The sequence below is a fragment of the Tursiops truncatus genome, chromosome 5, assembly GCF_011762595.2.
Source record: "Tursiops truncatus isolate mTurTru1 chromosome 5, mTurTru1.mat.Y, whole genome shotgun sequence".
Lineage (NCBI taxonomy): Eukaryota > Metazoa > Chordata > Mammalia > Artiodactyla > Delphinidae > Tursiops > Tursiops truncatus.
The window spans coordinates 43,574,020-43,599,530 of record NC_047038.1 but is presented as its reverse complement, the minus strand read 5'-3'; the positions used below and the strand labels follow the sequence as shown (position 1 = coordinate 43,599,530).

The 25,511-nt window shown below is 43.7% G+C and overlaps 1 protein-coding gene across 10 annotated transcripts in view; it reads left to right on the top strand.

The window, feature by feature from the left end:
* Positions 1-16,151, top strand: part of LDB2 (LIM domain binding 2) — a 381,671-nt gene extending 365,520 nt beyond the window's left edge. For 2 of the 10 annotated variants that reach the window (XM_073805089.1, XM_019928439.3), the window contains 3 exons: positions 5,814-5,937; positions 8,994-9,145; positions 14,787-16,151. In XM_073805089.1, the coding sequence (XP_073661190.1) occupies positions 5,814-5,937; positions 8,994-9,145; positions 14,787-15,017 (507 nt within the window). In that variant the 3' untranslated portion in view covers positions 15,018-16,151. Of the gene's footprint in view, positions 1-5,813; positions 5,938-8,993; positions 9,146-11,733; positions 11,877-14,525 lie in introns of those variants that run through there. The other 8 variants (XM_019928444.3, XM_019928441.3, XM_019928442.3 and 5 more) reach the window with 8 other exon arrangements.
* Positions 16,152-25,511: the final 9,360 nt, after the last annotated feature.

Sequence of the window (25,511 nt, the reverse complement as noted above, 5' to 3'; positions counted from 1 at the left end):
TTATTAAGTTATGACTCAACAAATATTTGAGTATGCCTAATACCGTGTTAAATAAGAGAGAGAGAAAAGTAAAATAAGGCTTGCTATAGATAAGGAGATGAAACAAGTCCACAAGAAAGAAAAATTCCCAATGCAAATATTAACTCCGGGATGTACCTAGGTTAGTAATAAGTGCTACAGAAGTAAGAGTCCTTTGTGGTTGGGGATGGTCAGAGACAGATGTGAGATCTGAGCTGGACCATGGAGGACCTTAATGGTCATACTATTATGACTCAAATATGGTTTGCAGACCAGCGCCAGACTGTGGATCACTTAGTGCTCCACACCAAAATAAGGAGCTTGCTTTGGAATGTAAAGCAACTACCTGATTGAATACATTGTTTAGTTCATCTGAGTTATTTTTTGACACAAGACTTTCTTAATGAAAGAGGCAATGAACTGAATTATACTCTAACTCAAGCTCTTATCCAGTCAAGGACACATAACAAATAGTTTGCAGACGGCCTCCTTTGAGTAGCATTGGTTTAGGACAGAGGTCAGCAACCTTTCTGTGAATGGCCAGATAGTAATATTTTGGGAGTCTGTGGGTCATATAGACTGTGTCATACTTATTCAACTGTGGCATTGTAACACAATAGGAGCTCTGGACAATACATAAGCATGGCCGTGTTTAGCCCACTGGCTGTAGCTTGCCAATATCCGGCTAAGATGACTGAGAAAGAGGGAAGATGTTCAAGGCAAGAACATGAGCTGCTATGGACACAGTAACCCTGGACAGACCTATATGCAAAGAGTAGGTCAGTGGTTCAAGCTCAGAGTATGTCATCCATGATCTGGAAAAGACTGAATTAAATGTTGGAGGTCAGGACCCAGCTTTAGGAGTTAGCCAAATGCCAACCCCAAGGCATCAGCTTTTTAGGCCAAAGCCAACTCTGATAGGCATCACCCAGTCCTGGGTTCAGGCCAGGAGATGAGCGAAAAGAAAAGGTGTGGGTGTGCAGCTAAGGAGAATCAAATTTCTCCAGGAGAACTGTCAGCTGAAAACAAAACAAAATAGCATACTGTCTGGATCTACCAGGTTCTTTGTTACTATGAACAAAGACAGAAGTCCTGGGACTGAGCTAAGATGTCCCTGCCCAGCCAGGACATGTGGTAATTGGGTATATACATGTGCACATGTACAAAGCATTCTCCACAGAGGAGGCAATCAGTTATTTATCAAATGGACAAATTCATCACCTCTAAGCCCAGAGGACAATGCCCAATTTGTCTGCTACTAGCAAATGACTCCTTGCTATAAATCTGGCCAAGATATCTGTTAAATCTTTCATCCATCCATCCACCCATTCATTCACTCATTCAGCAAGTCACCATTGTGGTTATAGGTTTTGGTTTCATACCAAAGTGTCAGTGCTGGGCCAGAATCCCAGAAAATGAAGTCGGAAGCATAAGGAGAGCAAGCCTGGCCTAAAACTCTCACTAAATCTGCCCAAAGGCATCCTCAGAGCTTTGCCAGGATGGGCAATGGGCAGTGGTTTTCTTTGCGATTCTAAGTGGACCTGGCAGGAGCTTCCTATTCAAAAAGAGGTCTCAGGCCTTGCTGGCTCCTGCCACCTTGCACAGTGCCCTGGGATTCTTCCTGGTATCTTCAGGCAACCCAAATAAAGAGGTAAACTGAGGCAAGCTCAAATGACCAGAAGTTGAGTTTATTCAGGAATAGCGGAGGAACTGCAATTAAGGAAACATGCTGTGAGCCAGCCCCAGTGAGTCCCTTGAGGATTAGGGACGGGCTGTATTTATGGACAAGGAGTGCAAAGACAGGGAGGTCCAGCCAGAGGCCCAGCAGCAAGTTCATTGGCTGGAGGATGGGGACGGATTCATGGCAGCTGTTCACTGGTCCGGAAGTAAGTTTCCATCATCTCTAAATCAAGTACTTATGGGAAATCAGTCTCTCACTTCTTAAGTTCCCTTCCTCTGAGGGCAGGTTGGGAGTCTCTGTTTCCTATCCTCCGGTTCTATTTTAGATTGAAATCTTTTCACACCTCCAACACCCCCCGCAGGTGTAGACCAAATTCACTCATGATGCTGCAGTGTTGCAGATGTCACTGTCTGAGGCCTTTCTTTTCAGGCAAAGGGACTGGTCCACTGGGAACTTTGTAGCAGACACAACTTTACAGATAAAATCGTTCTTTAAAAATCAAAGGACGCTGTGCTATTATGCTCAGTTCCATTAATATGCCTTTGAGGTTGGAGTGAGGGGTGTGTGTGTGTGTGTGTGTGTGTGTGTGTGTGTGTGTAGGGCAGGAGCAAAGGCATCTATATTGTAGCCTGGATCATATATATTACAAACAGGGGACTCTTTACCTGGAATCAATGGATGGGAGTGTAAGAGGGTTCATAAACCTCCAGATATTTTGTATAAAATTTGGAAGACAGCCTGCATAGCCTTCACCAGATTCTCAAGGGGGTCTGAGACCTCAGGGAGAGCAGGAATCCCGGCTCCAGAAGGATTTGGCTAGTGACTGAGGGAACCTACCCCCCGAACTTTCCTGGTCTCCTTTCATAAGGCCCCAGGCCTTTGCTGTTGCCAAGATGCACTGGCTTGCTACGGGAGAAGGCAGGCTCTTGTCTGAGTTAGTTCTGCCACCTACAGCACGCAGCCTGGCAAAGGCACCATCTCTGCGCCAGAGCTGGAGGCTCATCTGCATACATGAATAAGGGGCGGGATGTCTCTCCAGCCCAGTACCCCTCCACTGGAAGAAAAATGACTTTGGGGATTCCTGATTAGCATTCAGAGATGCAAATTCCTTTGGGGTGGGTTACAGCAACGGGAAGATATTTTTACATGAAAGGGGAAGGGATAAATCCTGAGGATTAGCACCTGTAAAAAGTGTTGCCCAAAACCCCGAGAGGAAAGGCACCTGGGGAAAAAAGAAAGAGAAAATGAGCTCGTGAGTTCTCACAATAAACGCAACTCTCCTACTTCCTAGTATGTGAAATGCTGATAATCCTTTCTAGGTCCAAATAGGCCTGACACTTAGGAGAAAACTCAATAAATGCTTGTTGATTTAAAGTAATAGAAATGTGGTTTGTTTTGCAGTCTGTGCTGTGCTTGCTAATATGTAATCATAATATCTGTTTGTTGAACTTATGTGTCAAGACGTATTATCTCAAATTTCCCAAACAATATACAAGATGGGTATAGTTTTACAGGTGAAACTGAGACCCAGCATTACTAAGTGGCTCATCCAAGGGTATGCATCTGGTGACAGACTCAAAATCTAGACCTAGATCTCTTGATTTCTAAGTCCATGTTTGTTCCACTCCATCCATGTATTTTATAGTCACTGTAAGTCAATCGCTCAAGAATGGGAATGGACAAAAAGGAAATGGTTTTAAAACCTTTATAACATTTTTAGTTAAAAGAAAAAGTTTTCCCAGTCCTTAGAATTTCTCTGAAAGCTTTTCTTACTGCCCTAGCTTAATAATAGATGCAAACATCTTCTGACCCTGTCTGAAGCTAGCAGTGGTTCTTCTTTGGTGGATAATCCAGTCTTATCTCTATGTGTAGAGATGATTGTGGAATCCTTCACTCCATTTGGTATGAGTGACAGGGGAAGACTTGAGGTTGTCTGTAATTTGCACATACTTTGATTTCCAGTGTGGAGTTGTTAGTAGAGGAATACACACTTGCAGTCTTGGAATATGGACTTAATTGCATAGTAACCCTCCCTCTTTCACAGGGTTTTCCTTATTAACATTTTAGGTTTCAAAAAGGACTCCAAAGTAAACAAGAAGATAGACAAGATTGAAGATGCATCATAACTAACCCAGATCTCATTACTTTACAGCCTGATACACTAGGGTCCAGTAGCTTTGTCTCTCTGGCTCACATTGTACCTGTGTTGTTCAGGCTTTGAAATCTTAGTCTCTTCTTCCAAAGAAACTGCAGATGGAAGGAGATTACAGTTGGCCCTTAAATGGGGTTTGTGGTTCTGGCAAAGTTTAGATCATCGATAGGTAAAAAGGGCTGAGAAATTTTTCTAGATGAAGGCAATTTTGATTATCATGCCTAGGCTTGAGAAGAGAGGAAGGGCGTGGAAAAGTGAGGAGGGGGGTAAGAAGAGAGGGGAATTTGAGCTGGAAACCCCTGGGGATTTGTGCATGTCTTGCTTCTATATTTGTCTCTTCTAAAGCCCAGCATATGCAGGGCAGTGGATCTCAATTTGGGGTAATATTTATCGGAATTAGATGGGAGAATGCTTTTTTAAAATACAGATTCAGGACCCCACCTCCCGACTCAGTGAAACAGAAAGGGCAGAGTCTGGAAGTCTGCATTTTTAATAATCAACTCTTCTGATTCTGACGGAAGTGTTCCTTAGACTTAGAGGAACATTGGCATAGAAAGGTCCTCCAGTCTTTCTAAGAATCACTCCTTAAATGCATCCATTCATTTGAGCCAAATCTAGGAACACAGAGATAAAAGGCATAGTCTCAGCATTCAAAGAGTTCAAAGTTGAGTGGAAAAGAGACTTGGAAGCCGATGGTTACAAAAAGTAAATGAGTAAGTTTGTAGAGCAGAAAGGGCTGTGTGCTCTGGGAGAGCTGTAGAGCCATCCAACTCAGCCCGCACAGGGAGAGGTGCAGAGCCGGGGGGGAAAGGTCTAACAGAGGAAGGAACTTTGCCTTCAAGGCTGAGTGGGCATTAGCCGGGAAGAGGGAGAGCAAAGAATTCCAGGTAGAGAGAACCAGTGGACAATAAGGAATGTGGACTCTAGGGAAATACTCAGGTGAGAAATGGCAGAAGGGAAGGGAGAAGTAAAAACGATGGCCCCATGAACATGGGGATTGCACATCTGCCTTTCATAATAAAATGACGTTTTTCCACATGGGAAGGTGCATTGCCAATGTTAGTATAGCTGTAACTGAAACAGCAATGGATGCATTGTTCCTAGTCTTGGTCTTTGCCCTTTCGATGCAGCAGCATTCTGAAAAGCTTCCAAATGAGAAAGAATTCAGAAAAGTCCAAGGCAATCCTAACTGAATTTACCTTCTTATTTCATTCATTAATCTTTGTCATCAGAAGTCTTGGGCCAAAGTAAAGCTGAAAGATCTAACTAAGGGAGAGAAGAAGGGCAACCGTGTGCAGAACCACAGAAAAAGCTCCCACACTGAAAGTCAGCATATGTTACTGACATTCTCATCTTGTGTAAAATACAAATGAGTATATGAATAAAAATAAAATAGTGTTCATCATGGTCCTTTATAAGAATTAGGATCAAAAACATACCTGTAGTTGCCACTTTCTTCTCCAAAGTTTAAAGGACGGCTTTCACTGCCACATAATCTACATAAACTAGCATTGTAACTCACAGTGTGTGGTTATACAAACAGGAACTACAGCAGAGACCAGAGTGGAAATCAGAGCACGCTGCGCTCCATGGAAGAGAGCTTTTTTCTTTAACCAGAGAGAATCATTTCAATTCAGAATAGAACCACATATATCCATGCAACAGTCAGTACAGAATGTGTGGGGATGTGTGTGTGTGTGTGTGTGTGTGTGTGTGTGTGTATGTTTGTGTGTATAAACCACACTCAGCTATAATATGATATTATAAATGATGGTAAATTAAGTGGGCCTTATCAAGTGTTGGTAATATTTCTTTTCCTCCAAACTTATACAGAGAAAATCAAAACCCGGGGTTGGGGGTGAAGTACCTGTAAACTTTCTTTTGGATTCCAGCTGTTAAAATTAGCTATTGCAAATAATGTTATCAAGTAGTAAAACACCGATGTCTTTGAACTCCTTGCAGTTGTGTGTAATACTGGAGCCAATGCAGGAACTGATGTCCAGACATAAAACTTACAACCTCAGTCCACGAGACTGCCTGAAGACCTGCTTGTTTCAGAAGTGGCAGCGGATGGTGGCGCCGCCAGGTACGGCTTCGTTCTTCACTCTCCATCTACATGCTTTTTCTGAGGCTTCTTCTGGGGATGAAGGCGTGTGAAAAGGAAGTGATCATGAATGTATCAGCAAAGTAGTTTATAAGGGATATCCTGACCGTGATATTGGACCCAAAGACACTGACTTTGTGAAGGGCAAACATCCTTCTTAGATGTAGTGACCATCCTCTACAGTCTCATCACTTGCTAGATTAGGACCTGAAACTCACAGGAGGAAATTGATTTATTTAACGTTACCAAGAAAATATTGACAAAGCCGAAATCGGAACCCAGGTTTCCTGTTTTCCAGTCCAGTGGTTGTTCCACTGGACAAGACTGGTAGCTGCTCATGGCTTACTGTGATTTTGTTTGTTCTTTGAAGAATGGTAGAAATTATGAAAAGAAAGGGAAGGAGGGAGGAAGAAGAAAGGAAGAATAGGAGGGAATAGAGGAGAGAAGGAAAGAAGGAAAGGAGGAAGGGAGGAAGGAAATAAATAAATATTTTTGCTCTATTTTTTTAAGGTATATAATATCAAAGGGTTCTCTGATCATGAAAGGAATACATAAAAGACTCCATTTCTCTCACTTCCCTAGAATGTAGTTTAGATACTATAGTCTGCTGGGGTTCTGAAATTACTGCTTCCAGTCATCATTAATTGTCCTTCTATCTAGTACATTTTCACTCCCAGGCATGTGTCAAGCCTCACTGATCATAAAAGCACAACGTATCCATTCGCTAAAAATTATTTTTATAAAGAGTAACTATTAACACGAGGCACATAGCCTTCTGAATCACAAAATATAATGGTCACCTTCCGCTGGTAATTGGCCAGGGGTTTTATGTAAAATGAATATAGCAGATGTAACCAAGTACATACTTAGAAGGCTGAGAAAAATGAGCATTATTTTACGTAGAATAGCTGCATCCCCATCTTACAGGAATTGTAGACATTTAGAACATTATTTTTCAAATGTGTTAAATGTGCGTAAATTGGCCTTATTTTCTTTCAGTACCAATAAGGCTTCAAAGGAAAAAGTTTCGCTCACTAAATGCTTTGAACACCTATTTCACAACATGTGCACATATAATTCATATATTATTCATTAATTCAGTCATTAACTCAACAAGTATTTATTGAGCCCCTACTAGGTGCCAGGCACTGCTCTGGCCACTGTGGGTATAACACTACATGAAAATAGTCACAAACCACAGCCCTCTCAGACCTTCCATTCTCTTACTGAATCCTCACAACAACCTTATGAGTTATTTCTTGCTATTCCCATTCGATATAATAGGCCTGAGATTTAAAGAAGTAACTTGCCAAAGTTAGCTGAAACTAGTCAGTGGAGGGCCCTATGTCACAGTAAGTTTTTATGTCTTCAGTTCGGGACTCTATTACCACAGCTACCTACTGCCAGTGGGAGTGATCCAGAGCCTACCATTTAGGTGTATTTCCCCAAAATTCCATGAAAAACTACGAATTTCTTTTTAAAAGCAGCCGATTTCAATTCAAGTCAAAGGAAGAAGATGCCTGTCAGGGAAAGCTGGGTGTTTGCTTTACTTTAGAATGTACCTCTCAAGTCTCCTCCGGCCCCATGAGCTGGAACAATTCTGTTTCCTGTTTCCATAACCTTCAGAATAAGCACCCATAACTCTCTACGGATAGGGATGTTAGGCCCTTTGATGAAACTCTTTAAACATTAGAGATAAAATATTTATGAAGGAAAATATGTTATATAAATAGAAACATAATCTCCTACTTCATCAAAAGTCAGAGATAACCTGATGGACTAAGTGGTCTTTGAAATGACCTTCAAGGAGATCTTCCCCATTGTCCATCAGAAGCAGTATAGATGCCTCAAGAAAATGCTCCAGGGTTACCTCACTTAGTTCCAGTATGGTCCTGGCTTACCTTCTCTCCATCAGAGTTGGATCTAGAATACGGTTAGCAAAAAGGATGCTCTTACATGCCATTTCCAATTCATTTAGTAACTGCCTGGAACAGGTTTCTGAAGATTTTTCATTCTCAAAGCAAAGATTATAATAGTACCTAGTTAATAGAGTTGCTGTGAATGTAAAATAATGACATAGAAAACATTAAAAATATGAAAATATTGAGTCATGCTCATAATACATAATAAATAAATAATATTCTTTTCACTACACATTTCCATGAGTCCCTATACTTCTATTAAGATGTTGCCTCATCCTTCAGGTCCAAAATATTTTTTTTCTATTTCTAAACAGATCTTTCTGGAAAAGGTCTAGCTTCTCTTCATTCATATGTTGGCTGTAGCATACTAAGACATTTTTTTCCCCAGGAATTTTGAAATTAGTTGCATCTTTTAGACACCAGGATCCAAAGCATGGGTATTTCTACTGAGCTTGGGAATCCCTAAGTTCCACATCAATGGCTGATGGGATGGACACTTCCTCTTCTTTGTATCGGGTTGGCCCAAAAGTTCGTTCGGGTTTTTCCATAAGATGTTACAGGAAAAACCCACACAAATTTTTTGGCCAATTTTTCAACATTTCAGCGTATGATAGAGCTGGGCTGCAATATGAGACTTCGCCAGTAGGTGCTGCTGTAACTCACCGGTTCACTTAATTGAGCTCGGCTCATACTTCTCTCAACCCCTGGAGGTTCCCTAGGAGTCCCAGAGCCCTCCTTTTGTTATAAAAAGAGGGTAGACTGCAAAAAATTTTTTTGCCCCAAATTCATAATGTTAATAATATTTTAAGTTCAAACTATAGTAGTGGTGTAACTCACCCTAAGACATATTAAGAGCTTCTAGACACACAGTAGATGACATCAGGAAGAACAATTAAATACAAATCACTTTATCAAGATACTAAAGAAAAGAGTTTCAGTCATTGTGTGCTACAAATAAATCAGCAGCTTTCTTTTTTAGGTTTCATCAAGTTAAAAGAAGTGGAAAAAATATCAACAGTCCTACTCTTTTGAACTTACAAAAAATGGCTTCCCTGGAGGGCCCGTATTCTGGTGGTCACCCTGGCACTGACCCTCCTTCCATGTTTCATGTTGCAGCAGAGCCCACAAGGCAACCGACAACGAAACGGAGAAAAAGAAAAAATTCCACCAGCAGCACCTCCAACAGCGGCGCTGGGAACACTGCCAACAGCACGGGCAGCAAGAAGAAGGCGCCAGCCGCCAACCTGAGTCTGTCCAGTCAGGTACCTGTAAGTCTCGCTTTCCTTTTAGGCTGAAATCCTGCCTTTGCCTGTCGTCTCCCCGAGTCCAGGGGCCCTACGGCAAAGTCTCTTTGAGCTGCAATGACCTTCTGGGCCGGGTTGGGGGCGGGGGAGGGGAAAGCAGGGACACGGGGTGGGAGAGGGGGAGGAGCTCTGTCCTGGAAACCTTCCACGACACACTGGGACTTAGAAAGGAATATGGAGAGTCTGTGCTGCAGTGGGACCGGAATGAAAAAGCCTTCAGAGTCGTAGACAGGAGATATGTCACTTAAGGTTTAATTAAAATATCACTTAGCAGGGTGCTGGTGGCATATAAGGGACTCTCAGCTCCATCACCGGGACCCTGTGCTCCCCTGGAAACTAGCTCCTGGCAGTAAGGCTCCAGATTGTCCTTCGACTGCCCCCCGAACCCCCCCAGACATGGGCATCCCCTCTTATTTTAAGACTCAGGTAATTAACTCAAGGCCACTACAAATGCAGCTCAGTGGATTTCGCTTTCCCATATCATTAGCTTAGGGGGAGGCTCAGCCCCTGGTTTGGTCTCAACTCTCTCGACCTCTTGACCCCTTTCTTTCATTTCTGGGTCTTGACAAAGGAAATGGGCCACTCAGAAGGGGGCTTCTTTGAACTCCAAAATTGACAGCTGAGGGCGTCCCCACAGAGGGTAAACTGGGCGGGAACTTTCTTCACCTCCCATGTTTTCTTCCTCGATTTGCTCCCTTCTGCCTGATTCCTTCCTGACTCTGACTTCCTCATCGCAGTACTAGACCACTTACCACTTTTAAATTCTCACGTGTCTTTAAGCATTTCTTGCCCCTTCTCCCCACCACGATGACTTGTGGGGTTTCCTTCTCCGCTGCCCTTGTCACATCACCCTCACCAGGCTTTTGACTATCCTTCAAATCCTGGGATTTTCATGGTGCTTCATAGGTACCCTCTAGATACTATGTCTTCAAAAATGCGCCCTTTCTTGTAACTTCTCTCAAGCGATGCAATTTTACCTTTTCCCTCTTTCTCACTCTTTTCCCTCTCTTGGTCTGTGGGCCTCACCCTCTGCTTCTGATCCTGCACCATCTCTCTCCACGTGAGAGCGGACCTTCATTTCCAGGGGATTCTCCACTTACTTCTAACTGTGTCTTTCAAATCTGTCCCCCACCCACTCTCTCCCATTTTCCATTGGTCAGTTCTCTGGCTAAAGCCAACCCCATCAATACCTGAGAATTACCTGACCTCTCCTCCTGTCCTCCACAGGCAGAGGACACGGTTGTCATCCCTGTTGCATTAGAAAGAAAAGGTCATGAGAAAGTGGCCAGCCTGTGGGATAGGTCCCATGTTCATTTTAAGACTGCTAGGGATTGTAGTTCTTAAAAAATACCAGAGTTACCTCTGTTTTTTGAACTGAGTTTTCACCCCAGAAGAGTCAGGAAAAAAAAAAAAAATCAAAGGAGAAAAACAGAGTCTTTTTATTAAGGTGCCAGTAAGTTATACCCACTCCTGGTTAAATGGGAAAATGCATAGAAAAAAATGGCCAGGCGTAAATAAATCAACCCCAGAAGGGCACACAAGCAGCCCATTTATTCATCTAATTCTGGAGTTTTAGAAACTAACGTTTGTTAGTTTCCACGAACAAATGAAAGTACATTCCAGAGATTTCTGGAAATTTGACATAGCTACTTAAAGGCTGCAAGAATTCAGATTGGTTCAACAAGTGTTTTCTGAGCTCCTACTATGTGCCCCACACTATCCCAGGTGTTGGTAATAGCAAGATTTAAAAAAAAAAAAAATCCAAAAAAAGACCCACCCAAGCTCTGTCATTGAAGAGCTCACTGTCTAATAAAGTGATAAAGAGGTTTCCTCTCTCCTGCCAGCTCAGACTCCTGGTTTCAGCTCACAGGGTACAATATTGAGAAAGATTCTGAGCCTGGACTGGGTCTGGTGGGCCATCCATTAGTGATGTCTGCCATGGGTATAGAATAGCAGCATACACATCCATGTATTTTGACATACCTGGCCTAGTCGGAATCATTTCCATTTTTTTTAAAGAGCACCTAACTTTTTCTATTCCATTATGCTCTTGTCCTCCCAACCTGCAATTGCATTTTGGTGGAAGATACCTGTGTCAAGAGGGTTTTTAATCAGTCTAGACCCTTTGGACAAGAACAAGGCGCCATTAGAAAGTGCGAGTAGAATTTCAGCACTATCCCCGCCATGCAAACAAGGATGTTTTCGTTAAGTAAAACTTAGAGATGGCTGAGAGAAACAGGGAAGTCATCCGGGTTAAGAAAATGTGTAAATTTCTGTATGTCCTCCAACTGAATGGACGTCAAACGTATAAGCACTGGGTGACTTGTAGAGACCACATTATTTAACCCTGTCTCCTGAATGACCAGCACCCCTTTCCTGTTTAAATAGAAATGCAACCTGCAGGCCTTAGCTGCCTTGTCCGAAGGCATGTACAGATCGGGTGTGCTACCACGACCACGGCTGTGGTCCGCACAGCTGCCACGGCAGCAACGTGTGTGTCTGGCGAGGGTTAGGGTTTAATCCTTGGATTCTGCTTCTCACTCCATGAGCAGGGGCTAGGAGCGATCCCGAACTGCAGCCTCAACCCTGGGAGGGATGGAGACCTGTGTCATTCAACAGCAGTGACCCCTTCTGGCCAATTTAAGGAGAAGCATTGAGGGGCCCTGAAAGGAGTCACTTCCAGTCCTCCTCAGAGGTTGGTGGTCCTTGCACGGGGGATTAGTGAGAAGATGTGACACGGGCAAGAGCTGGTGGCACCTCCAGGCCCCTGGCGAGGAGCGGAGGTCTGCTTCCTGGGGAGTCGAGACCATATGGGTTACTCTCAGATGGACCAATATCGCCTCCTGTGGGACACACGAGACAGCAGGGACGGGAAGGAAATGCATCTCTCACTACCAATGTTGAATGTTGGGGGGGGACTTTTAAAGATGTGGGGCGTGTGGGGAAAACGGTGGCAACATCCCCTAGTCAGAGGGAGCCCAGAATGTATGTTATGTCTCCACTCATTTTGTGTGAGGATAACAAAGCAAGCCCTGCTGAGCCGAGAACCCCTATCCTCGCCCAGAGATTTAGAAGAGCCAGGTAGAGCGGTGTTCGTGACTATGTAAGTGGCCTCAGGTATCTACGTGCATAGGAAGTCCTTAGCACGCATCTCTTTTGTAACTTGCCATCTATTAATCACTCACGCATGCACACATGCGTGCACACACACACACACGCACACGCATGATTATGCATCTGGCTAAGGATACGTTTTATAATCAGTAAGGCAAATGTGGCATCTCTCTGAAATTTAGGATATCCATGCCTGGGCACCTTTTCCAGCCGTTCCTGGAACAAAGATATACCAAACATATTACGAGCCCGTATAAGCCCCATTTGAAGTGATGTAAATCACTATTTTCATAGTACTTTTCTGGAATGACTGTTATTTTCTGATACAGTGAAGGCATCTGACGTGTCGAGAACGTCTCTGCTAATATCACGCTTAAATTGGCTTCTTCTGTTTCCAAATTATGCTTAACCTCCCATTCTCCCAGCCTCTCTCGATGACCTTGGACTCACAGTACTAATGCAGACCCACGTGTCGCTTCTAACATCCTTCTCCTGCCCCGTGACACGTCATGCATGTGTTTCCCCAGCCCTGCAAAATGTGCTACACACAGGTCATTTGGTGGAATTAACCCTCATGTCGTCCTCCACCCCATCTTAACCTGGTCTTCCCGCCTGCCTTTGTTCCTGATCGTAAAGCGCGGTCTCCTAATTGCCCACAACGAAGTAACACTTTTTTATCCCCAGCACCCCAATGGGTCAGGTGGAGGCCACATTCCATTTAAAATCCTGTCAGCATTCTTGCCACTCGGAGTCTGTGTCTATTTTGTATCTCACTTTAAGAGTCCTCACGAGTCTCTTACATGTCAGTGTCATGTCTGGCTCTTCGTGGCATCATAAGTACATTCTTGGAAATACACAACTGAATATCCTGCCAGTACCTCGATTGCTGAGTCTTCCCAGGTCATATTTTAGGCATTTGCTTCATCTGGGGCATTTCTCTTTAACATCACTGTTATCAGTTCACAAGAGTGATTAGTCTGAAAACACAGTGTGAAACCTATTGATTATCTCCCCTCTAATTCGAGGAGAATCGATCAATCAAACAAACAAGGTTTTCCATTCCAAAACAAATCAGGTGGTCACTAAGGGATTTGTTCAACTGGCACCTTCAAAATTCTAGAAGGACCCTGGCGGGGCCGCTGAACCCTCTCCTGACCACAGGCAGTATTCCACTAATATACTGCTCCAGGAAAGCCTCTCTTGCCCCAGTGAAAAGAATGTCTACCCAGCTGTCAAGGCAAATTAGCCTCCCTATCAGAAAATGCATACTTACGTCCCCAAAAGCATATGGCCAGCCCTGATTTTCCAGCCTCAGTGGAGGCTGATGGCAGTCGGGCACTCTTAAGTAGAATATTGCTCAGAGCCCGCCCAGCAGGACCCACCTGACAGGTGTCCTGTCCCATGCCCATGTCACCCATCAACCCCATAGGGTCCCCTTGGGACAGAGAGGCCAGAGCTGTGCCCTGTGTATGCGTCCTTCTCCCCTGTCCCCGTGCTTCTGCAGCGGTGGCCTCCGCAGAGCTCCCGGCTACAGTAGGTGGCTTCCTTGTTTGCATGGAAGGACAATTTGTACTTAAAGGAGTGATTAGATAGATTCTTCTTGCATGCTTCCATTTCTGATGACTACTGGCTTCATCATTGTAATTACAATTAGTGCTCTTCAACTTCCTTTTACGGCGCCAGCTGGACAGACTGGCTCTCTTTACTGCCCAGATTGGTGGTGGGGTTGCCTGTGTGGGGATAGGTGACAGGCACCATGGAATAACAGATGGTAAATTCAGGGCTTGTTGGCAATCAGCAGGTTTTTGCTAATGACTTAATTAGCTATGCAAATTGTCAAATCAGTGTGAACATTGTTTTTATCGAAAACTTTACCTAAATTAATTACCATAATTAAGTAGCAGAATGTCAAGGATATCGGCTGCATAAAAGGGCCTGGCTGAGTAGAGAAAAGAGAGATCTGTCTTCAATTAAAATGTATACCGTCCTTGGGACAGAGAAAATGCCGTTTGGAATGAGTTGCATGACTGTTGCAGAACTGCATCCTCCCCGTGTTGGCTGCTAGTTTCCAAAGCCATCCAGAGGCCCTAAATAAAAGTGGTGGATTTTTGGAGGTCTTGCAAAGCACCCAGCAGAAGGTTCCACAGCCCTCTTAAGAGTCCCCAGTGTCGGCAAGTTGAAAAGCGTGGATTTTTTTAATTTTGAAAAATCCATTTTTTTATTTCTGCAGATTGCTAGCATTGCTCGTTCTCCGGTGTCAGGCTGCGCACTAAGGACATAAACTCGCGTGGTTGTTACACATCAGGAGGCGATGTTTATTTCCTGTAGAAAAATCCAATATGCGTCTTGGCCCCCCGACATTGAGACTTGACCCCGGTGTACAGGACACGAGTGTGTCTGTCCTAGATCCCCCAGCGCCTCCCACTAGTGTTTTAAGCTGAGCTTCTCTCTCCCAAAGTTTCCCTGTAATAATGTCAGCTGCTGTTCACAGGATGTGATGGTGGTAGGAGAGCCAACTCTGATGGGAGGTGAGTTTGGGGACGAGGACGAAAGGCTAATCACTAGATTAGAAAACACGCAGTATGATGCGGCCAACGGCATGGACGACGAGGAAGACTTCACCAGTTCACCCGCCCTGGGGAACAGCAGCCCATGGAACAGTAAACCTCCCGCCACTCAAGAGACCAAATCAGAAAACCCCCCACCCCAAGCTTCCCAGTAAGATTGACCAGCTCCAGAATCCACTGTCAGTAGCCACCATGGGTTACACTCACTATTTCAGATCCTTACTCACAGGAGAGGAAGGAGGAGACATTAAAACTATTCTAAGCAAACACCGATTTCTAAACCACAGTGATCTGAGTTTCTCCTTTCTTTTTTTTAATTGAGAGGATCATTCCCAGTAAACTTCCATGACCCCTCCCTGGAGGCCTTCACAGGTAACACAGATACTGGCACTGATCGTAATTAAAGTAAGAGCAAACGCTAGCGCTTCTCCTGGCTCGGTTTTAACCACGTTTGTTAATTTCATTCCACCACCGCCCCCCCCCCGGCCCCCCGCCCCACCCAACCATCCAACGAAGGCCATATTGTCAATAAACCCTCAGTGCTCAGGATCTCATTCTATGCCGAACCCAGCTACAGATAGACTTTTTAATATTGTAAAATATTTTCTGCTTTTTGACTTGCATCTGAGAGTTTCTTGTTTCAGTAAAAAAAGAAGAGAAAAAAAATCCACTTTTGGAAAGTAATTTAAATGTACCTTTATTTTTTTTTCCCCTTTCACCTTTTCTTTCATTGGGTAACAGCTAAGAGGGCCCAGCAGGGTAATTTATGGCCGAGCTAATGTCAATTTGTCCTCGAGCCTGAGTTGGTTCAGTCGAGCCCGAGTGCTGAAACAAGGAACGTCTTTTTGTAATCAAAGACACCAAGGCAGATTTTGATGTAAAGAAAGGCACTTGGCCCCCTGAGAATGTATGAGTTTGTAAAATTTCTGTTGATCCAAATATTTTCAAGCCATGTAATCCATTAATTTTGTGGGCAGTTTAATAAATCTGAAACTCTTCTGTGTTTTTTTTCGTTGTTGTATCTGAGTTGACTGTTGTTTCTTTTCATAGTATATTTCCTGTATAATATTTTGTAAAGCCCTAACCTAGTTCTTTTATGGGGACTTTTCTTTGGGAGCAATTCCAGTGTATTTATGTGAAACTTTATAAAAGAACTAATTTTTCCATTTGCATATTAATATGTTCCTCTATACATGTAAAGACACAGTGGCTCCGTGTGTTATAAAACAGCTGTATTTTATGTATGCTTTACTGATACGTGTGCCCATAATAAACTGTTAACGACCAAAGCAAGTGAGTCTGTGTGTTTGTGAGCCCGGCAGAGAAATCTGCCCACGATGATGAGAAGTATTGAGCTTGGATTTACGGCCCAAGCTCCAGATGGAATGGAATTGTGAAAACTGCACCATCTTTCTAAGGTATGGTTTCTTTCCCCGCTCACTGCAGTTTACTTGGGCAGACACAGGGGTGCCTTCCACGTGTCAGGCGCTGTGCTGGCTGAGGACACAAGGATGGGAAAGGAAGGGCTGGCCTGGCTTCCTGGGGCTGGCCAAATGCAAGGGCAGCGGCTTCCACTCACGGAGTGCTTATTCTGTACCAAACATGTCTATTTAAGGTCCACAGACATTATTTCGGCTAATCCTCCCAACTCCGCCAAGTAAGCCTTAATCTCCCCATTTTTAAAAATCAGTTCCTCGGTTTGCCTGTTTTTCTAAAAGATTTGCAATACAGAGATACGGAGAATTCACGTGAGGACTTTTTGTTTAAAGAACTCTCATCACATTTTGCTGCTTTGTATCCACGAGGAAGACGAGAGAGGAAATCTGTTAGTATTAACTGAGTGTGTACGAAGCGCCAGGCCATAGTAATGTATCATCTCAGCCAGTTCTGGGAAAGGGGGGCTTGAAAAAGAGAAGCTAAGGGAGAGTGTGTGCCTTAGGTCGAGATTCCCAGAGACCAGGATCCCGGGCACGGATTTATTGAGGGAGAGTTCTTCAGTAAAGAATCTTTAAGGGAGTGGAGGGGGTAGGATAGGGAAAGGGAAAGAGCCTAGGAAAGCGTCAGACTGGTGCTTGGTGCAGGGGAAGGCTTTGAGCACAGTTATCCCCTCCTGGGCTGAGCCGCCAGACTTCTGTGCACCTATACCGGTCAGTCATTGGCTGGGGCCATCCCCAGGGTGTGTAGGAAGTGGTAACCTTTACAGAAATACGGCACCCATCAACCAAGGGCTGTTCTGCAGAAAAGAGGCCAACTAGAATGCAACAGTCCTAGAATCTTTGCATGGGTGGACTGGTCTCAGGAAGGGCTTCTGGGCAGGGCAGCAACAGTCAGCTTCATTAAGTGACTTGTCCCAGCTCAGAGCTCATGGGTGACACAGTTAGAATTGGATTCTGCATCTCCCTTGACTACAAAGCCTGGGTTCTTTCTAGAACATCACATTGCTTCCCTAGAACATTAGCATTTGGAGGAAAATGTGCAGTACAGTAGCAATAGAGCCAAAAGAAATAGAGGAGAATGTCTCCTTTATTGCTTCCCCGCTAGTGTACTGCTAAGAGAACGGCCAGTTTGTCCCCCACCCCACCTGACCGTTTTAGGTTTTCTTTTATCAATTCTTTAAAGTCAGCAGTATGCAATCATTACAGATGATGCCTAGGACAATTTGACATCTGTTCCCGTTATGTATTACTCCATAGCCAATCAACCCCAAACTCAGAGACTAAAGAGACAATTTACTATTATCAGTTACCCTTCTGAGAGCTCACTGGTCTGTACCAGGTGGTCTGCACTTAGAGGCACAGATGCTGGATGGGGCTGGAGTCATCAGAGCTTAGGCTGGGCTGGACACTCAAGATGGTGCACTCACATTGCTGGCTATTAGATAGGAGCTTGGGTAGGGCTGTTGACTGGAGTGCCTTCCCGTGCAGCCTCTCCATGAGGCTTTCATAGAATGATGGTTGGGTTCCGAGAGCCAGCCTCCCCGGAGAGGAGAAACATAAAACGCCAGTGCCTAGAGCTGAAATACCATCACTCCTCTGTGCTGTCCATCAAGGCAGCCCAGATCCGAGGGCTGGAGGCACAGACTCCACTCCTTGATGGCTAAGTAGCAGGTGTAGCAGGTGCCTCCAAGGAGGGGAGAAACTGATGGGGGCCACGTTTGAAAACATCTACAGCATCCAACACGGTTCACAACCTGTTCCTTGCTTACCTTACTTTGTACCTTTAGCCACTTCCCACTTGAACCTGATTCACCGTCTACCTAGACTCCTCTCATTTTCCTGGATACACGAAGTGCTCAGGTCACACGTGTCTTTGTATATGTTTTTCTCTCTTAGAATGCCATCCCCCACCTTCTTACATAACCAAAGCTATTCATTCTTATGGGCCCAGTCTGATTCTCAGGTCCCCAGAGATGCCTCCCCAACTCCGGTCAGGGTCTGTTGTCCCCTCTGAGGTCCAAGAGCGCTTGCTGCTTGCTCCCTTCTTGGTCCTTTCCTTACAGATTTTTGTTTTTGTTGTTAAACACCCTTCACTGTCCCACTAGACATTTCTAGGTCTGAGCAGTGTAATCATCTCCATCTGAATCTTCAATATCTAAACTCTAGCATACATGTTGGTGGAATAGATAGAGTTAAAAACTCCCAAGCTAGAATCATGGAACCACTGCTTACCATGCATTTTTCCATTACATTTCAAACAGTCCGTAATTCTACGCCACAACGTAAAGTGACATTTATCCCTGGAGGTACGTAAGAAGGTAAGAGGTAGCAGAGATGAGTTTGTTCAAGTTTTTCAGAGGTCAAGTAAGCACAAAACAAACATTTTACACAACACTGGCTTAAGCCTAACTTCTATTAAGAAACCCCATGAGATTTGTCAGGCCCAGAATAATCCTAAGGGCAACCATCTATTAAATACACACTGTGTGCCAGGCGCTTGCTAGGTGCTTTGCCTGGGTGGTCTCACACTGAGAATCCAAGGGTACGTAAGTTAGGTTTTGCTTTGCAGTAATCTCCAAAGCTCAGCAGGCTTTGACCACAAACATTTTATTTTTCTCACTCGTGGGACTGTGGGTCACCTGGGGCAACTCTACTTCGGGTCTGCCCCTCAGGTCCCTTTCTAGGACCGTGGATCCCCAGGGCATGCTCTTCTCTTCGCAGATTCTGCTCACGCTGCATCCATTGGCCAAAGCAAGTCGCAAGGACAATCCAACGTAAGTGGGGTGGGGAAATACGCTTTACCGCTTGTAGACCGCAATGGTGGCGGGTATGAGTAAACAACCGAAAATCCAATCTACCACTGGCAGCCTGCACAAAGGTGCCTGAAAACCTTCTAATCATTTGCCAACATTTAAAAACTGATGAATTTTCTATAAAAGTTAAAATTTCTTGCTTCTCTCAACAAATCGGATCTAACAACCATAGACTCAGACTTCTGAATCCCTGGATGGTAACCGTTGGCTGGCACCAGGTCATAGCTACCCTGCTTAGACACTCCAGCTCGTCATCTCCACACCATTTTACCCACCCACTCTACCTGCCTGGTTTCTGTTGGCGGCTGCTCTATCCATTACACCATACTCTCTACTCCCTAAGGCCGCATTTGGAAGTTGGCATTAGAGACCCATTATACAGATATGAAGACTGATGCTCAGACAGGTTAACTGACCTTGTTTATCACACAGCTCCTAAGTGGTGAGGTGGGCTTTGAACTTGGGTGTCAGGGTCAAAGCCTATACTCCTTTCACCAAACCACACTGGTTTATAGGAGCCACAGTAGTGGTTACCTTCTGTCGGTTAGGTTAGGAATGGGACAAGCATGATCTCATTGAATCTTTGCAATATCTCTGTGGGTGAGGTAAGGTTATTTTCCCCCATTTTGCAAATGGAACGTAGAGCAGTTAAAAAGTTTGCCCAAGGTCACAGAGCTCACATATGACAGCCTCATGTCACCTCGACTCTGACCCACTTTATTAGACTTACTGTCAGGTGCACAGTCCGTCGGTGGGGTGTTTGGAGGTGTTCTCTGGCGTGGGAGAGGGGTCCTGGCAACCACCTTTCTGCCATTCACTGTGTATTTCAGGGGGTGACAAAGAGTTTGCCAGAGATCAAGACTTGCCACTTACGTGGTAACGGAACAAAACAGGGAGGCCCCCTTTTAGGGCCCTGAAATCTCGAGGACATCTGACAAGGGATTTATAAATAAGTGACCCAATCCCTTTGGGAAATTCTTTCTCTCTCCATTTCTCTTTAACCTTGAGGTGAGCATTTAATGCAATAGAATAACACAACCCACGGTGGTACAACATGGGGTGGGGCACAGTGAGAACAAGGCCAACAAGTTCAATTATTTCCCTAAAGCAGGTTTGGCAGCACCCTTGGGAAATTCATCTTATAATGGGATACCCCCTCCATCTTCCATAAGAAAATTGCTAGGCTATTTTTTTCTGATTGTTAAGCAATACATGTTCATTATAGATCATTTGAACAAATGGGGGCAAGAAAAAAATAAAGTAATCCCCCTACACTGATGTAACCATTGCTGATATTCTGGTACAAATCCTTCTGGTTTTTTCTTCTTGGCTCATACACATTACAATGTTGGTAATATACAGACTAGATCATTACATATCCCGCCCTTTTCTTATACTATTGTAGTGAGCCACTTCGTTAACTATTCTTTAAAACCATGATTTTAATTTCGATATAAAGATCCACTAATTGAATATACCATAATATATTAAACCATTTATCTATAGCTGGTCAACTCCCTGTTTACATCCATTAGAATTTCATAATCATTAATAATAAGCTGGTCAGAGGTTGATAAGAGTGTATTAAATTGAAATTCAGTTATTGGCTATTTGCCCTGTGCCCAACACCATGCTGGGCGTTATAAGGGATACCGGTACCTGGTCCTACCCTCAAGGTGCTTACAGTTGGGATAGAAGACAAGTGCATAAAATGCTACCCAAGCATATGAGGCTGCGTGTATGCAAAGTGTCTGCAAACACCAGGAATAAAAGCTCCAGGAGTTCACAGGTATGGAACTCACATTCATGGAGCCCTATCATGTCATGTGCTGCACTTCATTTAATCTTCACCACAACCAGGGATGCAAGCATTTTGTGTATGAACCTCACAAACCGAAAACAACAAGGGCAAGTTTGAATCAGCCCATGACCCCAAGGTCTGTTCTTTCTGTGGTGAGCCATAGGAAATCCCTAGGAAGACACAAATGCTGTGATTGTGTGTTTGTGGGAATGATTTCACAACAGAGGGGATGATGCTTTGATACGTGTACGCACTTCTGAGTGTCTGGTTGCTTCTCTGAATTTGCTCTCTGGCTTCACCTCCTTTGATCCATCGCTACTGTCAAGATAGTGTCTCTGATCACTGGGAATACTGAGGAGTTTGTGTTGTGAACAAAACCTAATGCGGCAGCACTGTTGGTGTTTATATAAAGGTGTCTTTTTTGCACTTAAAGCCATTGAGCTAGAAAAGGCACTGAAAGGTTATTAAAACAATAAATTAAGGAAACTGGTGAAGCAATTGCTATGGCCTTGCTCATTCCTGTTTTACTTTCAGTTTCTATTCATTCCAGAATTTTATACCATCCTGGACAAAGAAAAGTTTTCTTGTTTTCCAATGGCTGACAACGAATCTCCAGAAAATACAGTCATCTTTCATTATCTGCAGACGATTGGCTCTAGAACTGCCCCTCCCAACCTTTACCCTCCCACCCCCCAACCCTCCCATACCAAAATCCAGGTGCTCAAATCCCTTCTATTAAATAGCATAGTATTTGGGGTCGACTGAAAAAAGAATGCACAACGTGACAGTTGTGAGTTAAGTTTTATTGGGAGTAACATGAGGACTATAGCCCGGGAGACAGCATTTCAGATAGCTCTGAGAAACTGCTCCAAGGAGGTAGCGGGGAAGGTCAGTATATATGTGATTTTGGTGAAGGGAGTGTACATGCAACCAAGCACATACTTTTTGTAGAAGGTTTCTGCTGGTCTCACGAAGGTTACTGCTCGTCATGGGGAGCAGACGTCACCATGAAGGATTTTAGTGCTTTTCTAGGTATGAGGAGATGCAAGAATTGGGCTCATAAAAATCATCTCCTGAAAATATCAACTATCTGAAGACCTGTTCTGCCAGTTATTCCCAGAGCACAGAGTGCCTCATTCCTGATCTCCACCCTGAACTCCTTTCAGGGGGTGTTGAAGGTCAGCGGCTGCAGCGGCTCATAATTTGATCCTTGTAGAGGTAGATGGCAAGTGCCAATTTATAGGTGACATTGCATATAACCTTCGCACATCCTCCTGTATACTTTAAATCATTTCTAGATTACTCATAATACCTAATACAATGTAAATGCTATGTTAAGTTGTTGCCAGTGGGCAAATTCAAATTTTGCTTTTTGGAATTTTCTAGAATTTTTTTTTCAAATATTTTTGATCTGCAATTAGTTGAATTTGCAGATGTGGAAACCGCGGCTATGGAGGGCTGACTGTGTTTATTCCTGAGTTAGGCAAACCTGTTTGGGAGGAAGTTCTTGTTTGTATCTCTTTCAGAGCTGACGTGCTGTATCTTGAGCTAAGTCATACTCTCTCTTTTCATTCTTAATTTGTTAAAAGTGTTAAGTTCACTCTTTGGGGGGTTGCAAATTCTTCTGTCATGTTCTAATGAAAGTGTTAATGCTTGAAGTGAAATCTGCAAAAATTCAAGAATGAGTGTAAAATTGATTTAACTCCTGAGGCCTAGCTGAAGTCGATTGTCACAAAAATGAAAATTCAGAACCGGAAACTTACATTTTGTAGAAAGAGGGAATTTTGTAAAACCTAGGCACTATCTGAGGGATCAAACACGATTTGTTGATCGCGGCAACTTGGGACCTTGCGTCGGGAAAGCTTCTGAGGAGCAGCTCACTCGGGAAGAAAGATGTGGACCACCGTTAGCAACGCCTGCCATTGTAAAACAGCGGAGCTGGAGGCTCAGATGCCTCTCATTTGCCATCTCCACTCTAAATCACAAGCATTTCAAAGGCAGAAGCCTATGGAATTCACCAAAATTGTTACCCCATGATAGGGTGAGAAACTCCATCTTCCTGAATCTGTCCCAGTTTTAACACTGAACATCCCTCTTCCTGGGAAATTCCTCAGTCCCAGGCAAATCTGCCCGCACATGTAACAAAACAGACTTACGCAAAATTGTAATCGCTACTACTTATTGAGTGTCTTTTTCATTCCAGGCACTTTGCACGTATTGATTCTAGTACACCCGCCCTGGGTGGGGACCCATTAATGCCATCATTTTACAGGTAGGAGAACTGAAGCAAAGAAACATGACAGAAGATGCCCAAGGACCTCCAGCTAACAAGCAACAGAGCGGAGATCCAATCCTAGATGTGACTGACTGCACCGCCTGTGCTTTCTCTGCTACACCCAGGGATTTGAACTTCTTCTTTTCTTTTCTTTTCTTTTTTGGCTCTGCTGCGTGGCTTGCAGGACCCCAGATCCCCAAACAGGGACTGAACTCGGGCCATGGCAGTGAAAGCCCTGAATCCCAGCCACCAGGCCACGAGGGAACTCCCTGAAATTTTATTCTAAAGAAGACCAAGATAAGTGCAATATATGTTTACTAAGAGGAACAATCAAGCATCAGAGACTATGAGAGGCAAAAAAATTCCCCAGGAACCAAAGTCCTAGCTGTGCAAGCCAGGGACACACCTGCCTCTCACACCATCCCTCCTTCAGTTACAGGAGAGTTCTATCGGCTCACTTGAAAAAGCTACCACGCACTGTTGAAGTTGGCCAATTAGAAAGTATTCAGACAAATGACATCAGGAACACAGAGCAGGCAGGCCAAGGATTATTCCATTTGGCCGAATGAAAACCTCCCTCCTCGTGTAAGGGAGGTTAATCCAGCCTGTCTTAAGGACTTACCTGTGGTTTTGCTGAAGATAGCAGTTAGAAACGTCTGTGGCTAATTTGCACTTCAGTTCAGTTACCTCTGCAGCTGAGTTTGGGGAGATTGCATTTGCCAAGTGCACCTTGTGAGATTCTTACAAATATTTAAACATGAAAGTTGTTGTCTGGAGTGAGGGGAAAAACCTCCAGGGTGGGCACTTGTATAACTCAACCACTGGGTCTACCTTTCTGCCGACACCCAAGAGGGTCAGTGTTGCTTACCTCTCACTGCAGAACTCAGATAATGAGGTTACAGAATCCCCAGTCTGTATTTTTGAATGGAAAGTATTTTTTAAAAGAGACCAAATTGTCTCCATTAGCAAATTTAATCTCAATAGTCGCTGAGACCAAACATCATTTATTCCCTCCTTTCTTTCAAATATGTGCACAAAGTTGACTCCACTTTTAAAGATCCAGACCAGTGACTGTTTTATATTCCTAGGAAAGAGGTTCATGGATAACTTCGGATTTTAAAATGATGCCCAGTTTAAAATGGCTTCTAGCTGTTGCCCTAAAACAGAGGACAACTGATGTAACTGCCATCAGAAATAAATACTGGAAGGCACAGCCCAGGACATTTTTGAAAATGAAGAATAATGAGGGGAACTTGACCCCCAGAGACATCAAAGCAGAGTGTAAAATGGTGTGGCATTGGCGCAGAAGCAGACAAACCGGGGGAAGGGTTCAGAAACACACCAACGTCAATATCTCCATTTATGTTATTTTACATCTACGAGGAAAGGATGAGATTAAATAATATGTAAACAATTGGCTATAGGGGACTTCCCTGGCAGTCCAGTGTTTGGGACTCCGCCTTCCAGTGCGGGGTGGGGAGTGTGGGTTCGATGCCTGGTCAGGGGAGCTGGGATGCCACGTGCCTCGCAGTCAAGGCTCCAAAACCTAAAACAGAAGCAGTGTGTGGCAAATTCAATAAAGCCTTTAAAAATGGTCCACATCAAAAAATCTTTTAAAAAGAAAATTGGCTATGCATTTCGAAATCATTATCTTACATCCTTATCTTAGCCTGCATATGAAATTTTCAGATGAATTAGAGACTTAAACTAAAAAACAAAAGCACTAGAAGAAAATAGTGTTAGGATTGGGAGCTAAAGAACAACCTCTCTTCTCTAAACACCAAGACTAGAAACCACTGTTTTTTTAATAGACATATTTGGAAGGGAATATGCAGTTGTGGTGAAGCATCTGAACTCTGGAGAGTCAGACCTAGGTGCACACCCTGACTTTGACATATACTGGTTAGGTGACCTTGGCAAGTGACTTAGCTCCTCTGATTTCCTGTTGTCTTCATCTGTAAAACAAACATGTTAATAGTTCCTACTCAAAAGTTTGTGTTGCAAATTAAATGAAATATTATATGTAAAACACCTGGCACATAGTAAGAAATCAGTTGACATTATAAATTCCTTGTGCTAATATTTTTATAGTAAAAACATAAAATAAGACTCAAGGACATATAAAAATTAAAAAATACAATACAGTGGAAATAAGGTCAGAGTAAGAGCTATGATAATAAGCTTAACTGATTTAAACTCCTCTGTTAAAGTACAAAACACAAAAGAGAGACAGACACAAACAGAATCAATATTCAGTAAGTAAGAAAATATGTATAAGAAAAAAATGACTCAGAATGATTACAATTAAAAGGATGGGAAATTAT